Source organism: Trematosphaeria pertusa, assembly GCF_010094035.1.
Source record: "Trematosphaeria pertusa strain CBS 122368 unplaced genomic scaffold BU26scaffold_24, whole genome shotgun sequence".
Taxonomy (NCBI): domain Eukaryota; kingdom Fungi; phylum Ascomycota; class Dothideomycetes; order Pleosporales; family Trematosphaeriaceae; genus Trematosphaeria; species Trematosphaeria pertusa.
In genome coordinates this window covers 61,179-74,801 of record NW_022987235.1, presented here as the reverse complement: position 1 = coordinate 74,801, position 13,623 = coordinate 61,179, and the positions used below count along the sequence as shown (strand labels likewise).

At 44.1% G+C, this 13,623-nt stretch overlaps 4 protein-coding genes across 4 annotated transcripts; 2 read left to right on the top strand and 2 right to left on the bottom strand.

Annotated features, from left to right (window-relative positions):
• Nucleotides 1-313: 313 nt before the first annotated feature.
• BU26DRAFT_378566 (uncharacterized protein) lies at nucleotides 314-730 on the top strand (the record flags this gene model as incomplete). Its single annotated transcript, XM_033822546.1, has 1 exon — nucleotides 314-730. A coding segment is annotated over one exon (417 nt), but the record flags the coding sequence as incomplete, so codon positions are not given.
• A 473-nt stretch (nucleotides 731-1,203) lies between these two features.
• Nucleotides 1,204-2,969, bottom strand: BU26DRAFT_511432 (uncharacterized protein; the record flags this gene model as incomplete). Its single annotated transcript, XM_033827307.1, has 4 exons — nucleotides 1,204-1,454; nucleotides 1,607-2,125; nucleotides 2,171-2,698; nucleotides 2,744-2,969. The coding sequence occupies 4 exons, from the start codon at nucleotides 2,967-2,969 to the stop codon at nucleotides 1,204-1,206; spliced, it is 1,524 nt and encodes a 507-aa protein (XP_033676323.1).
• Nucleotides 2,970-3,827: 858 nt separating this feature from the next.
• Nucleotides 3,828-4,315, top strand: BU26DRAFT_571821 (uncharacterized protein; the record flags this gene model as incomplete). The annotated part of the gene is made up of 3 exons (XM_033834185.1): nucleotides 3,828-3,930; nucleotides 3,974-4,002; nucleotides 4,061-4,315. 3 exons carry the CDS (start codon nucleotides 3,828-3,830, stop codon nucleotides 4,313-4,315), a joined length of 387 nt encoding a protein of 128 aa, XP_033676322.1.
• A 1,245-nt stretch (nucleotides 4,316-5,560) lies between these two features.
• Nucleotides 5,561-8,043, bottom strand: BU26DRAFT_544447 (uncharacterized protein; the record flags this gene model as incomplete). The annotated part of the gene is made up of 2 exons (XM_033831738.1): nucleotides 5,709-8,043; nucleotides 5,561-5,664 (listed from the first exon to the last, which is right to left on the bottom strand). The coding sequence occupies exons 1-2, from the start codon at nucleotides 7,957-7,959 to the stop codon at nucleotides 5,561-5,563; spliced, it is 2,355 nt and encodes a 784-aa protein (XP_033676321.1). The 5' UTR covers nucleotides 7,960-8,043.
• Between the last annotated feature and the right edge of the window lie 5,580 nt (nucleotides 8,044-13,623).

The window sequence follows — 13,623 nt, the reverse complement described above, 5'->3', positions numbered from 1 at the left end:
TGAACCCGTCCGTGATCGCGTCCCCCCACGTGGTCATGACCAACGGCTTACTCTCGCACATCGACACCATCATGGCGTCGCCCTTGATCGGGGTGGAGCGAATTTACATCCGATTTGGCGCTCCAGCCGCGTTCACCTCTGATAACGGTTCGAACCTGTTATCCCGAGTTGTTGAACACCTCCGAAGGCTTCTCAGAACGCGCCACAACCTCGCTACGCCCTACCACCCCAAACGAATGGGAAGGTGGAGCGTCTAAATGGCATTCTAGGAGACATTTTTACCAAGTTCCTGATTAACAAGGATGTGAAGCTTTGGGATACATATTTGGAGGCAGCCTTGTTCGCGACCCGCGTTCGGATGCAGTCGATAACTAAATATTCGCCATATTATCTTGTATATAGACGGAATCCCCGGCTTGCCAGCGATAACTACCCTGAAATACCCCTTCAAGCTCTTTCCAAAGACGAGTTAGTGGTGCGGATAGAAGGTGTTCGTCATGCAAGAGACCTAGCGAACGATCGGCTCTTGGAGAGAGCGAAGAACGCTAGCTTGCTTGACCCTGACTTAGTAAAAGATGAGCCTTCGGCGCTCCAACTGAGTATCGGTGACTGGGTGTTACTGAAGAACCAGCATCGAACTAAGTGTCAGGCGAAGTGGTTCGGCCCATACAGGATTGTGGCCCGAAATCCACTCGGAACATATACCCTTGCGACTCCTAAGGGGGATATCTTGTGGCATTTAGTGAACCACAGTAACGTTGTGAAGGCGCGCTGCCGAGACGCCTTAGACTTCTGGAATCGACAAGATCATGACATAACACAACAAGTCGAACAACACTCGGAGGAAATCGAGCGGATCTTGGAGACGGATTTGCTAAACGTTCCTCGTTACACCAATCTATTCACGATTACCGAGCGTGAATGGGTAAGAAGGTTACAGGAACATGTCTAGAATAAGGCGGCAGGTGCACGCCGATTCTTGGTAGGGGAGAGAGATGAGAGAAGAGATGTTGTTCAAGTAGTGTTGAACAACGCTCGGGCTCGAAGTACGCTTCGGCAGAAAATGCTTGAGGAGCCGAAGCCAGCACAAGCTGCACTTTCTAGGGCAGGGATATTTCCACAAGAAGGCACGCGCGTGCACGAAGGAGGCCCAGTGACGTCTAACGAATGCCTTACCAGCCGGGAGCGACTGATCCCTGAGCCTCAAGATCCTCTAGAAGTAGCTGGAACTGCGGAGGATAGCGGTGGAAGCCCTAGAATGGAAGGTGTTGGTGAGGGGGCGATGCCTGAAGTCGGAGAACCCGATACCGCATCGGTGACCATGGCAATGAATGAACCACCGTAGCTGGGAGAGGAAGCAGCCTCCCTAAATGAAGACGTAGAGATGACTGAGGAATTCTCGGAACCGTTAAAACCGCTTGTGGCGCTGGAAAGCCACGTAGAAACAGATGCTACTGTGAACGATAGCAGTATCTGCGAAGGAAGACTCCGCAGGTCTCGTTAACCTAAAGTCTGGCACCCCATGGAGTAATACCTAGCTATCTAAGCCGTTAGGCTAGAGGCATTACCATCAGCAACTACAACCGCCTGCCCTTCCCCTTCTCACCAGGCCCCGAAAGGTCCTCAGTATCATCCGGGAAGCCCTCAAACTCCGACTCCTCGTCGTCATCATCCTCCGCCGCAACAACAGGCCTAGCCCGCGCCTCCCGCTCTCGCCTATGGAGCCCTTCCAGGTGGGTAGGCGCGAAAGGCCCTCGGAAAGGGACAGGGCCCCGAGGAGACAGCGGATCCTGCGGCGAAAGCGTGAGCCGCCCTAGCCCAGGAGAAGCACCAGAACGTTGGCAGTGCTGAGAGTGCTGAGAGCGCACCGAACTGGGCCTGGAGCGCGCACTAGGGCCTGTCTGCTTAACGCCGGACATCGCGGAGTCAGTGCGCTGATGCTTTGACCGAAAGAGGCTCGGGTCCCGCGGGACTGCACGGCTGATGCGGTCGACGAGCGTCGCCAAATCGAACTCGGAGGAAGGGCCAGCTGCCGCCGCTGCCGCAGCGCGTTCTCTGCCGATCGCCCTGACAGCCTCCTTCCCTTCCTGATGCCGAGACTCCCTCGTCTTCACAGGACCCGCACCTATACAAGTCAGCAAGGAACACACCTAGACAGCCTTACTCTTACCTCTATACATAGAGCAGAGTTTCTCCTTGCCCTTAGACCAGCATGGCACACAAGCTCCGTCGAACAGTAGCTGTTCCTCGTCATTGAACAGCTGGCCACAACTATCCCACATGCCCGGGTTCTTGATGCACTCAGAGCAGGCCTGATCGGCCGAGCCGTCCTCGGCGCGGCGAGAGTACCTGTGGAGCCCTTTCGCACCCATGAAGAGCAGTGAGGGCAAGTAAGAGTCGTGTGGTATGCCCTTCCCCGACACCATGCGCTTCCAGAGGAAGCTCTGAGCCGCCGCCAAGTTTTTCACCGCGGAAGCCTCTCGGGACCAAAAGAGGTATTCGAAGATGGTAGCCGTGCGGCCGGCGCCGTTCTTGCGAGCGGGAGGAGCATGAGTGATCTGAAAGGCTTCAGAAGTCCCAGAGGCCAGTCTGAGGTAGCCGGAAAAGGTGCCGCCGTTGCGCATGATCTCCTGCAGAGCTCCCTGGATGCGGCGGAGGGCAGTGGCATCCGAGATGCGCTTATCCAGGAGGGTAGCGACTATTCCTGTCAGCATCGAGCTCTTCTTGGAGCAGGAAAACTTACTGTATTGCCACAACAGCCCCATCGCATTCATGCGCTCGTTGTAGTGAAATAGCTGCGCTTTCTGATCGCCCCGCCCTCCTGGCGGACGCTTCCCGCCGCCGCCTGCGCCGCCTCCGCCAGACCCGACGGCGTGAGAGCCGGGAGCTGTATCGACAGTGGCTCCCGAGCAGAGCTCGAGGCTCGCAAGGAGCAGCAAGAGGAGCGAGAAGAGCTTAAGCAGACGCATAATGAGAGCTGAGGAGAGCAGAAGAAAGGTAGTTGAGAGAGGTTCGGAGGAATTAGAAGGAATAGAGAGGTGAGTGGAGGAATGGAGGATGTAGAGCAGGGCCGAAGACCTTCTCTTATGCTCCCCCCTCTGGACTGTCGGTGAGAGAAGCGTGATGCTAGAGTGTTTGCTGTGGCTCGAGCATAGGCTCATGCTAGCCCTCTCCCCGCGCTAGCTGTTACACCGCCAGCCCTACGAGCCCTTATCGTACCTCTGCAATTTCCGCCATTTCCTTTTCTAGACCTTCCTTCCCGATCGCTTCTTAGAGCCTTATGTCGCTGTTTGAGGCTTGCCAAGAAATCGTGGGGTGTTCGATAGTATGGCGCTTTCGTTGGTGGAATACGTTATCTCTTGGAATAAACGCTCCGCCGGCGACGAATTGGCATGGCATAGCGGAAGGAGAGCTCGAGAAGGTGGTGCGCAAGTGAAAGGGCGCGTCCTAGCTACTTAAACCGCCCGTCCACTTCTTTGTCTAAAATCCTTAACACACTCTACCTTCTCCGCTCTTACCTCCACTTCTGCAAACTACGCAAGCGTACGACTTCTTTCAACCTCGACAACAAAGAGCCGGAATACCTCACCATAGCGTCTACGAACCAGCATTTCGCGATCCCCAGGGACCCGACTTCACCTGAGATCGCCAACTTCCTCGCCAGTCGCTCTGGTAGCGAGATAGTGCAGCTAGTGCAAGTCACTCCGAGACTCAACAGTCCGAAATCCTCGACACACTCTACCTTCTCCACTCTTACCTCTTCGTCCACTTCCGCAAGCGTACAACTTCTTTCAACCTCGACAACAAAGAGCCGGAAATACTTCACCATGGCATCCACGAGCCAGTATTTCGCGATCCCTAGGGACCCAACTTCACCTGAGATTGACAACTTCCTCGCCAGTCGAATGGATCGGCGGGACGAAAAGCGAAGTCATTGCGAGTGACGCGAAGAACGCCACGCCCATATCCGCAGTCTCATACTCCTTGAATGACACCTCAGTCGTAAGCTATTGTCCACTAGCATATCTCCTTCGCGGGATGCTGACGTCCGACCGCACAGTGGCACATCTTCTATGTCTCCGAAGACAACGTCGTCAAGCAAAAGCAGAACAGCAACAGCACCAACATCTGGCAGGACGGGCCACTCACCGAACTCAACCTCACCGCCTATGATGCGCCCAACGTCGGCCTCCTAGCGTGCTGGTACGGCAACTACTACGGCGACTCCGATGCATCCAAGTTCCCGACCCGCGACGGAAACAACAACACAATTCCCTTCAACTCGTCAGCTCCAGTAGCGAGATGGTGCAGCTAGTGCAAGTCACTCCGAGACCCAATGGCGCAAGCTTCGATAACGACGGCGCTCTTCTACCTACCTCCCGCTGCTTCCGGACGTGTCACGACTCCAGAAAAGGCAAAGAAGGCGCTCAATGCGTTCGTAAGCTTTCGTTGTACTGCTGCCTAAGGGTGCGCCGAGTCCGAAATCACCTCTCCCCGATACTCTGGACCACGTTATCGATAACTTCTCCACGCGCGATATCACCTGGTTTTCCGCCATGGAGCCCAAAATACTCGATATCGCCCTTAAATACACCCTCGATACCGACACCCAAACAGCTTACTTATCTCGCCAGCGGCCGACACATAGCTGCCAGGAGCAGGTATCGGAAATCGTTCCTTCCCATCTCTCCAGCAGTCGACTGCACGGACGCAGTTTACCATACCGCCGGTTCTTTCACCTGGCCGGCCCGTGGTCAACCTCGCCCACTATATAATGCCCACGCCCGCTTCCTGCTCTCCTTCTCCCCAGCTCACTCTCACATCTTTGAGCTCGCACAGAACAATTGCTTGCACAGATTGGCATACATCCACAACAAATTCGCGCGAACGCGACCTCCCTACTTCATTCGATTCGACCAGAGCGTTCCCTTAGTCAACTCAGAAGAACGCCTCGACTTAATTCAGCATATCAACCGGTTCGACCTCATCCCATGGTCCAGGTGGAGAGAAGGACCGTGTTCAACTACCTCAAGAGGGCAACCTCTCCTCAGCTGTCAAGAGTGCTCCTCTCGCCGGCCCGAAGAAACCGAAGTCGGCTGTTCCGTCAAAGTCAACGGACAACGCCTCGACTTAATTCAGCATATCAACCGGTTCGACCTCATCCCAAGGTCCAGGTGGAGAGAAGGACCGTGTTCAAAGTCGACGGACAACCCTGCCCTTACCACGAACTTCAACAAGGCCAAGCACCTTTCCAAGACCCCGCCTGCTCAACCATCTCCCGCCATGACCACCTCCTTCGACCAGAAACTATCGCGGGAGATAATCTAGAGCTCGGCAGTACTATAACTCCGAAGCTCCCATGTATATATAGAGCTTCTCTACTAATATATATCTTATTCGCTCCTGCTTCTAATACGCCTCTACTAGCTTGTTTTCTTCTCTAACGTACTTCGATAATATAGACGGTTTAATTTTAAAGTACGTTATAGAAGAGATCTAGAGAGTACCTATTAAACGGTATTTTCTCGGACTCGCAAGAATGCTCGAAAAGAGATACTCTCTACCTATCCAAATCGACTATTTCTAAATTATTGTCGTCGACGAATAGAACATTCGCTGAGCCGTCAACATCTCCATCCTCATTGAAAGATCTCCATGACCGCTCTTAGAGACCATCCAATATTCTTCATCGCCAAGAATGGCTGTACCAGTTTGTCGCTTCCTCTTCAAATTCAGACGTACAGGCGACAGCAGCAGACGACGCGATTCCGCCAGGACGGCCCGCTCAAAGTCTATAAGCATGACCCGCCGGACCTCCCCATTCCAGAGTGCGTTGGCCGCTCGTATGTCCCCGTGCACTACACCTGCCCGGTGGACATCACGGACTGAGCGCACCAACTCCTTGCTCCGCTTCCGCCGATCATCCCCTCCCACATCGCCGTCCACTACATCGTCTCCCGCCCACGAGAGAAACATCACGTGGACAACGCGAACCCGGAAGTCATAGTAGTACGGGCGAGCGAGATCCACGGCTCCCAAGAAAACCGGGACGCAAACGCCTTGGAGGTTCTGGAGCCGCTGGTACACGGCGGCCTCGTGCCGAAGGTCCTCCAGGAAAGCAAAAACTGTCCCTTTGGCAATAATGGTGTAGCCGTACATGCTCAGTGTGACCTGGAACAGTATCCCTCGTGCGCCCTGCTTCCCAAGAGGGACGATGTCATTGTCCAATGTCCGGGTAAGCTGCTCGTGGAGTAGCCGCAGCCATGTCTCGTGGGTTACGGGGTGGTATCGAGGGTCACGGTGCTGCTCGCCACGATGAAGCGAGAAGTTGGGGCAGCTATTGTCCAACGGGCGCCCGTGAATCAGGCCAAGCAGGCAGCCTTGGGTACAGTACGGACGACTCTGGCCACCCTGGTTGGACGAGCCTAGACGGTCGAGTAGAGAAGATCGTCCAGCTGTCCCCGACCGCTTAGAGGTCCTTGGCTGGGTTGGCGAGTCCGGCATGTGGAATTCGTCATCTGAGCCATCTGGAGACGGCTCCCTGTTAAGGAGATCGGATCCCGAACTGCATGCGCCTGGCCTGCCCCTCTTTTTCTTTGACCGGAATATGTAGGGTGACCGATCGAAATGGCTGTAGGTCCTCGGTTCAAATGCGGATGGCGACGGTGTCTGTTTTCGTTCCGTTTCCGGGATAGCACGTAGAATGCTATCATAATCTTCTCTCCATACATTCAGACTCTCAATAGTCCTCTGAATCTCGTCTTGCCCGTGAAGGGGTGAGGCAAGAGCAAGAAGGGTGAAAGCGAGCACTTGGCTGACGGCGGTGCAATGAAGCGAGTTTTCCGCGTGCGCTTGGAACTCTTCAAGAGGCTCAGCCAGGTGGAAATAGAGGGTAGTCGGGTCAGCCCAGTCGATGTGCAGGAAAACAAAGGCCTCCCCCGTCGTCATATAGCTGTATTCAAGGCCCCCTTCAACCATGTAGTGGAAGGTTTGAACAACAGCAGCCGCCGCCAACCGGTCTGCGTGATATTGAAAGAGGGCCTCCACGTCCTCCGCCCGCGGCTTTGTGACCCGATTAACGATGTCTTGGTAGATGTCTACTTCCCGGAGACCAAGGCGCAGGTGGGGAAGGGTAAGCTTATGTGGTGCCTTGTACTCGACAACATAAGCCAACCGACGCCGAGCCGGATCATCCTCGTCGCACTTGTAAACACATATCTGATCGGCCCGTAATTGGTTGAGGTCAGGCCTGGAGCCGGTCGGTATGTTGGGTGGGGTGTTTTGGCCTGTGAGCCGCTGCTGCGGTTCCTCGGCGACGTCGCTCGCAACGTTCGGATGGTTCTCGAAAACAATGCCGGCTCCGAGGTCCAACCCGTCACGTACTGTATCCTCGATCTGCAGCTGCTCTATAATCGATGTTACCGGCGTCTCCACCGCATTGTGCTGAACGTGTTCAAGGTCCTTCTCGTTCCCCACCTTTCTCTTGCCCATCCTCTCCCCGAGACCACGGAGGAAGTCCAAGCTCTCAAAGTCTCGAGACTGGCCAGGGTACATCGAGTAGACCTTTCCCAGCATGTCTCTTTGCAGCTCCAGGAACTCTCCCCAAGGCAAGAGGCGCGCTGGACATCTCTTATCCTGGGGCCGGGTGATGGATCCTTTCGATGTCAGGCTCTTATCCGTCTGGACGGCGAAAGTCTGCGCGAGGTAATCATGGCACCCTCTGATGTATTCGGATAGTGTGGTTCGCTGTCGCTGCTGCTCTGCTTCTTCCGCGCGCTGTCGCTCTCGCTCTCGCTGCTGCTCTGCTTCTTCCGCGCGCTGTCGCTCTCGCTCTCGCTGCTGCTCTGCTTCTTCCGCGCGCTGTCGCTCTCGCTCTCGCTGCTGCTCTGCTTCGTCTGCGCGCTGTTGCGCCCTCGCTAGTTCCTGTCTTAACTTATCCAGCTCCGAAAGTCCGTCCATTGCGAGAAAAGGGAGTGTTCGCGGTACCGTCACCAAGCGACTGCATGCAATGGGATAATCTTTGATGTGAAGAAAGAGGTTGGAAGGCAACGGCGCGGCAACGCGCTAACCAGGAGGCTAGTCCGGAATAACATCGGCACTCCTCGTCGGCTTGAGAGATGTCCCGAACACCGGGCTGCTAATCCTCTTTAGCTTAGCTCCCGCACGGACAGGAACATTAAAATTTCGCCGCGAACACTTTAACGTATTCTACTATCGAAAGCCTCATACTATCGAACAACTCACGATTTCTTAACAAGAAAAATTAACGAAAATTAACTCGTTTTTCTTAAATAACTAAGCGAAACCTTAATATTTTTCTATAAAAAATTAGATATAACGTACTTTACAAACGAACGCTCTACACAAACGAACGCCCTAAAAATGCTAAGCCTAAGAATTAACGAGTCTTTCTTAAATAACTAAGCGAAACCTTAATATATTTCTATAAAAATTTAAATATATATTAATCTATACTATATACATCTACTATTAAATTTGTACTATATATTTTCTATTACGTAAGCTTAAAATAAGTCTTTTCTAAAAGTAGCTATTCTTAGAGTTTAAACCTTATAAGAACTAGTAAACTATTATAATAATCTATAAAACTTTAAATATATATTATATAGTATAGTATAAAGCCTTTTATAAGGTTTAGTAGCGTCTAGCTTAGTAATATCTATCTATTTCTAGAAGAAACCTCTAAACTTCTTATTAGAGACTCTTTAAGTAAATATCTCTAGTACTACTAAGCTAAACGCTACTAAACTTTATAGAGAGCTTTATACTATAATATATAATATATCTTTAAAGTTTTATAGATTATTATTAAGGTTTACTAGTACTATTAAGATTTAAACTTAAAGAATAGCTACTTTTAGAAAAAGGCTTACTTCTAGCTTACGTAATAGAAAATATATAGTGCAAATTTAATAGAAGGTGTATATAGTATAGTTCTATATATATTTAAAAGTTTATAGAAAAATATTAAGGTTTCGCTTAGTTATTTAAGAAAAAACCTTTTAATTTTTCTAGCTTAGTATTTTTAGGGCGTTTATTTGTATAGAGCGTTTATTTATAAAGTACGTTATATATATAATTAGCTAACTAATTTGTTAATAATTTTAGCTAGCGTTTCTAGAAAGAGCTCTTAAAGCTCTTTAGTAAAGGTAGAGAGTATATATAAACCTAAGGCTAATAATAGCTCTAGTATTACTAAGCTCTAGTAGAGCCTTACAAGCTTCTAGTTAAAGTTATTATTCTAATTCTTATTAGTTATCGCGTTATATTACTAAATAGAATTTTTATAATAGAAATATTAATTAGTATATTCTACTAGTAGGTTCGCTACTCTAGATTTAAGAACTATTAGAGTAAAGAGGTATTATAGAGCTAAGGTTCTACCTCTAAATTAGCTTCGCAAGGGTTCTTCTATAGTGTTTAAATTTGTTTAGCTTTTTAATTAAGAAAGAAGCAAAGAGAGGAGGTATTTAGCTACTAGCAAAGCAGCGAGTTATTAGTTCTACTAGCAAGGTAGAGAGATTATTAGCTCTGCTAGCAAAGTAGAGAATTATTAATTTTTTATAATTTATAAAGAGAGAGAGAGGTTTTTGTACGTAGAAGTTCTATAGAACTTCTTCTATATATAGAGCTCTTAATAGCTCTCTTTAGCTTAGTACTAGTATCTTTCTACTACTAACTAGATCTACTAGTAGTCTTATATAGTACTAAAGAGATAAGTAATTAGAGCTCTTATAGCTATAATTCTCTAGGTAAGTAACTAGACTCTTATAGCTTTAATTCTTAGTATTAGCTATTAGTAAACGCTTCTTAATAAGGCTACTTAGTTTAGCTAGATATTATACTACTATCTCTAGCTAAAAAGGTATTAACCTTTAGATAATATAAGAGCTAGCTTTATAGTTTCTACTACTATAAGCGTTCTAGAACACCTAGCTAGGTAAGTTAGCTATAGGTAGTACTATCTTTACAAGCTATAAGAATAGAGTGCTAGTAGAGTAGGTTAGGTTAAATTTAGCTATCTAAAGGTAAGAAGTAGAGAAATACTCTAAGAGCTCTCTATATATATAGAGTACCTATACTAAGACGCTAGGTAGAGTTATATAACTTAGGTAAAGCTAAGTTAAGCTATAGCGCCGAGTCGAACTATTATATTAAGTATATTACTATAAAGAATATAACGTACTTTATAAACGAACGCTCTACACAAACAAACGCTCTAAAAATACTAAGCTAGGAAAATTTAAAGGTTTTTCTTAAATAACTAAGCGAAACCTTAATATTTTTCTATAAACTTTTAAATATATATAGAACTATACTATATACACCTTCTATTAAATTTGCACTATATATTTTCTATTACGTAAGCTAGAAGTAAGCCTTTTTCTAAAAGTAGCTATTCTTTAAGTTTAAATCTTAATAGTACTAGTAAACCTTAATAATAATCTATAAAACTTTAGATATATATTATATATTATAGTATAAAGCTTTCTATAAAGTTTAGTAGCGTTTAGCTTAGTAGTACTAGAGATATTTACTTAAAGAGTCTCTAATAAGAAGTTTAGAGGTTTCTTCTAGAAATAGATAGATATTACTAAGCTAGATGCTACTAAATCTTATAAAAGGCTTTACACTATACTATATAATATATATTTAAAGTTTTATAGATTATTATAATAGTTTACTAGTTCTTATAAGGTTTAAACTCTAAGAATAGCTACTTTTAGAAAAGACTTATTTTAAGCTTACGTAATAGAAAATATATAGTACAAATTTAATAGTAGGTGTATATAGTATAGATTAATATATATTTAAATTTTTATAGAAATATATTAAGGTTTCGCTTAGTTATTTAAGAAAGACTCGTTAATTCTTAGGCTTAGTATTTTTAGGGCGTTTGTTTGTATAGGGCGTTCGTTTGTAAAGTACGTTAACAGGTATATAAATAATAAATTTATATATATTACTAGATTGCTACTAACGCTCTTGCTAAAAGAGATAATATATACGTAAGATATTAGATATAGGCTACTACTCTAGCTAAAAAAGACGCTAAAATCTAGTAACTATAAGCGTAATTACTCTACTCTAGAGACTAGATACTACCTACTACGCTAGTTTAACGCGCAACGTATTTCTCTACAACACTAATTATATGTAATTTAAGCGTAATACTACTAGAGAATTTAATCTTAGATTCTTACCTTTTTATATACTAGCTAGCTACACCTCTAGCGTTATAAGCGCTAGAGAGCTAACTAACGCGCTTTACTAAGTTTCTAGATCTACTCTTATTATTAGATAGTAAGAGTATTACCTTTAAGTAGTAGAGAGATAGCTTATATAATAAACTTTAAGTAAACTAAAATTAGTATACTAGAGATACGCTAGAGAATACTAAGAAAACTATTATTACCTATATTTATACGTAAACTAAAGAAGACGTATACTAGACTCTATTAGTAATACTACGTACTATTAAGAATAGTAGCGTAGTAGTTTTACGTAATTATATTTTTAATTAGCTAGAGAGAAGCTATAAAGATCTATATAAAAGGCTAAACGCTTACTATAATTTCTAAAAGCTTTATTACTAAAGCGCTACTAACTTTACCTACTTCTAGAATAATTTCTTCTACCTTGTATAGAAGCGCTAGCTTCTAGTAGATTAATAGATAGAGAAGTTTTATAAGAAGCTACTAGAGACTATATATACGTAGTTAGAGATATACTAATATTAATACGTTAATAACTATAATTACTATATAGATCTTACTTAAGACCTTACTTAAGAGCTTACTTCTAGAGAAGCACGCGTTACTACTAGAAAGGCTAAAAAGTATAATATAATTATGTTAATACTATAACGTACGCCTCTAGCTCTTCTAGGTTTTCTAGTATCTAATAAAGCTCTAGTAATCTAGAAGCTAGTTATCTATTTTTAATACTACTAATCTAGCTACCTAAGCTGTAATTACTCTAGAGTCTCTACCGCGTAGAAAGCTATTAAGAACGCTACTCTAGAGAAGCTCTTAGAGCTCTTAGAGCTGTAGCTACCTAAGTATAACGCGTTAGGTTACGAATCTAATAATTTAGAAAAAGCCTAGCTCTAGAAGAAGTCTTCTCTCTAGAGCTATCTACTAGAGTAATTAACCTACGCGAAAAGCTATTTAGTAGTTCTACGTTTACTCTACTCTACTAAATCTCTATAAATAGTCTTATAATTAAGCTTAGAGGCTTAATTAATATAAGAGTAGACAGCTACGTCTTAGTACACCTAAAGCACCTTTAAACTCTTAGAAAAAACCTCTACGTTAAGCTATTATGTATAGAACTAATCTCTCTTACTAGGTATAATAGGTAACCTAATAGCTAAGTAGATAAGTATTTTAAAGCTAATCTAGTACTAGAAAGCTACTAAATTTATACTTACTTTATATATTATAATACTAGCTACTATAATATAATAATTAGTTATAAGTTACTTAAAGAAGTTAACGTTTAGGTTAACTATAAGTAACGCGCACTAATATAGCTAGACACTAATTAATTAATTAATTATAAACGTAACGCGTTCGTCTCTACATAATTCTCTTAATCTAACGCTAAAGCCTAAGCAGCTTACTAAGCTAATACTAATTACCGCAACGCCTTAATATTAGTAGTAGAAAAGCTAAGAGTAATATAATAAAAGAAGAGAGAATTATAACGCTAGAAGCTTTAAGAAAACCTACGTAAGATAGATAGGTAGCTTAAGAATCTTAACTCGCCTGCTAGGTTGCTCTATACGCTAAAAAAGCTACCTATTTTACAAGAAATATGCTTAAAGGCTAGGCTTAATATTAATATAATTAGCGTAGCTACCTTTATAATTAACGCGCGTTAAAAAGATACTATAATTAGGTACCTTAGTATCTATAAGGTTAATTAGCTTATTACTAATAGAAAGAAAGCTCTTATTACTAATCTAGAGAAGAAACTTTACTAACTAGTAGTCTAAAAGCTTCTATTTTTAGAGTATACTAGCGTAACTATTACCTATTTCTTAAAAAAGAATTCTAATACTCTACTACTATATAGAGAGGGTGTAGATTATAATATTAAGCTTATAGTAGAAAATATTTTAATAAATAGTTCTCTTTATAGTATATTACTAGAGTACCTATAGTTAGTATAGAATTACCTAGAGAACTACCTTTGTTGTGGCTTTATTGTTTATAGTAATACGTTGTACGCGTTACTAGTTCTATTTACTAAAAAGCTAGGTAGAGAATAGAGGTTCTACGTTAACTATTAAAAGCTTAACGCTATTATAAAAAAAGACGTCTATTCTATCTCTCTTATCTAGAAAACGCTTATACGCCTATTACGTGCTAAGATTTTTACTAAGTTAGATATAAGGTAAGCTTTCTACTAGATCTAGCTTAATAAGTTAGTAGAAGACCTAACGTCTTTCTATATATAGTATAGTAACTATAAGTATTAAGTTCTACTCTTTAGTCTCTATAATAGCTCTACTACCTTTTAGTAATATATTAACAAGGTATTATATAGCTTACTAGATAATTTCTATATAGTATATATTAATAATATTCTTATTTA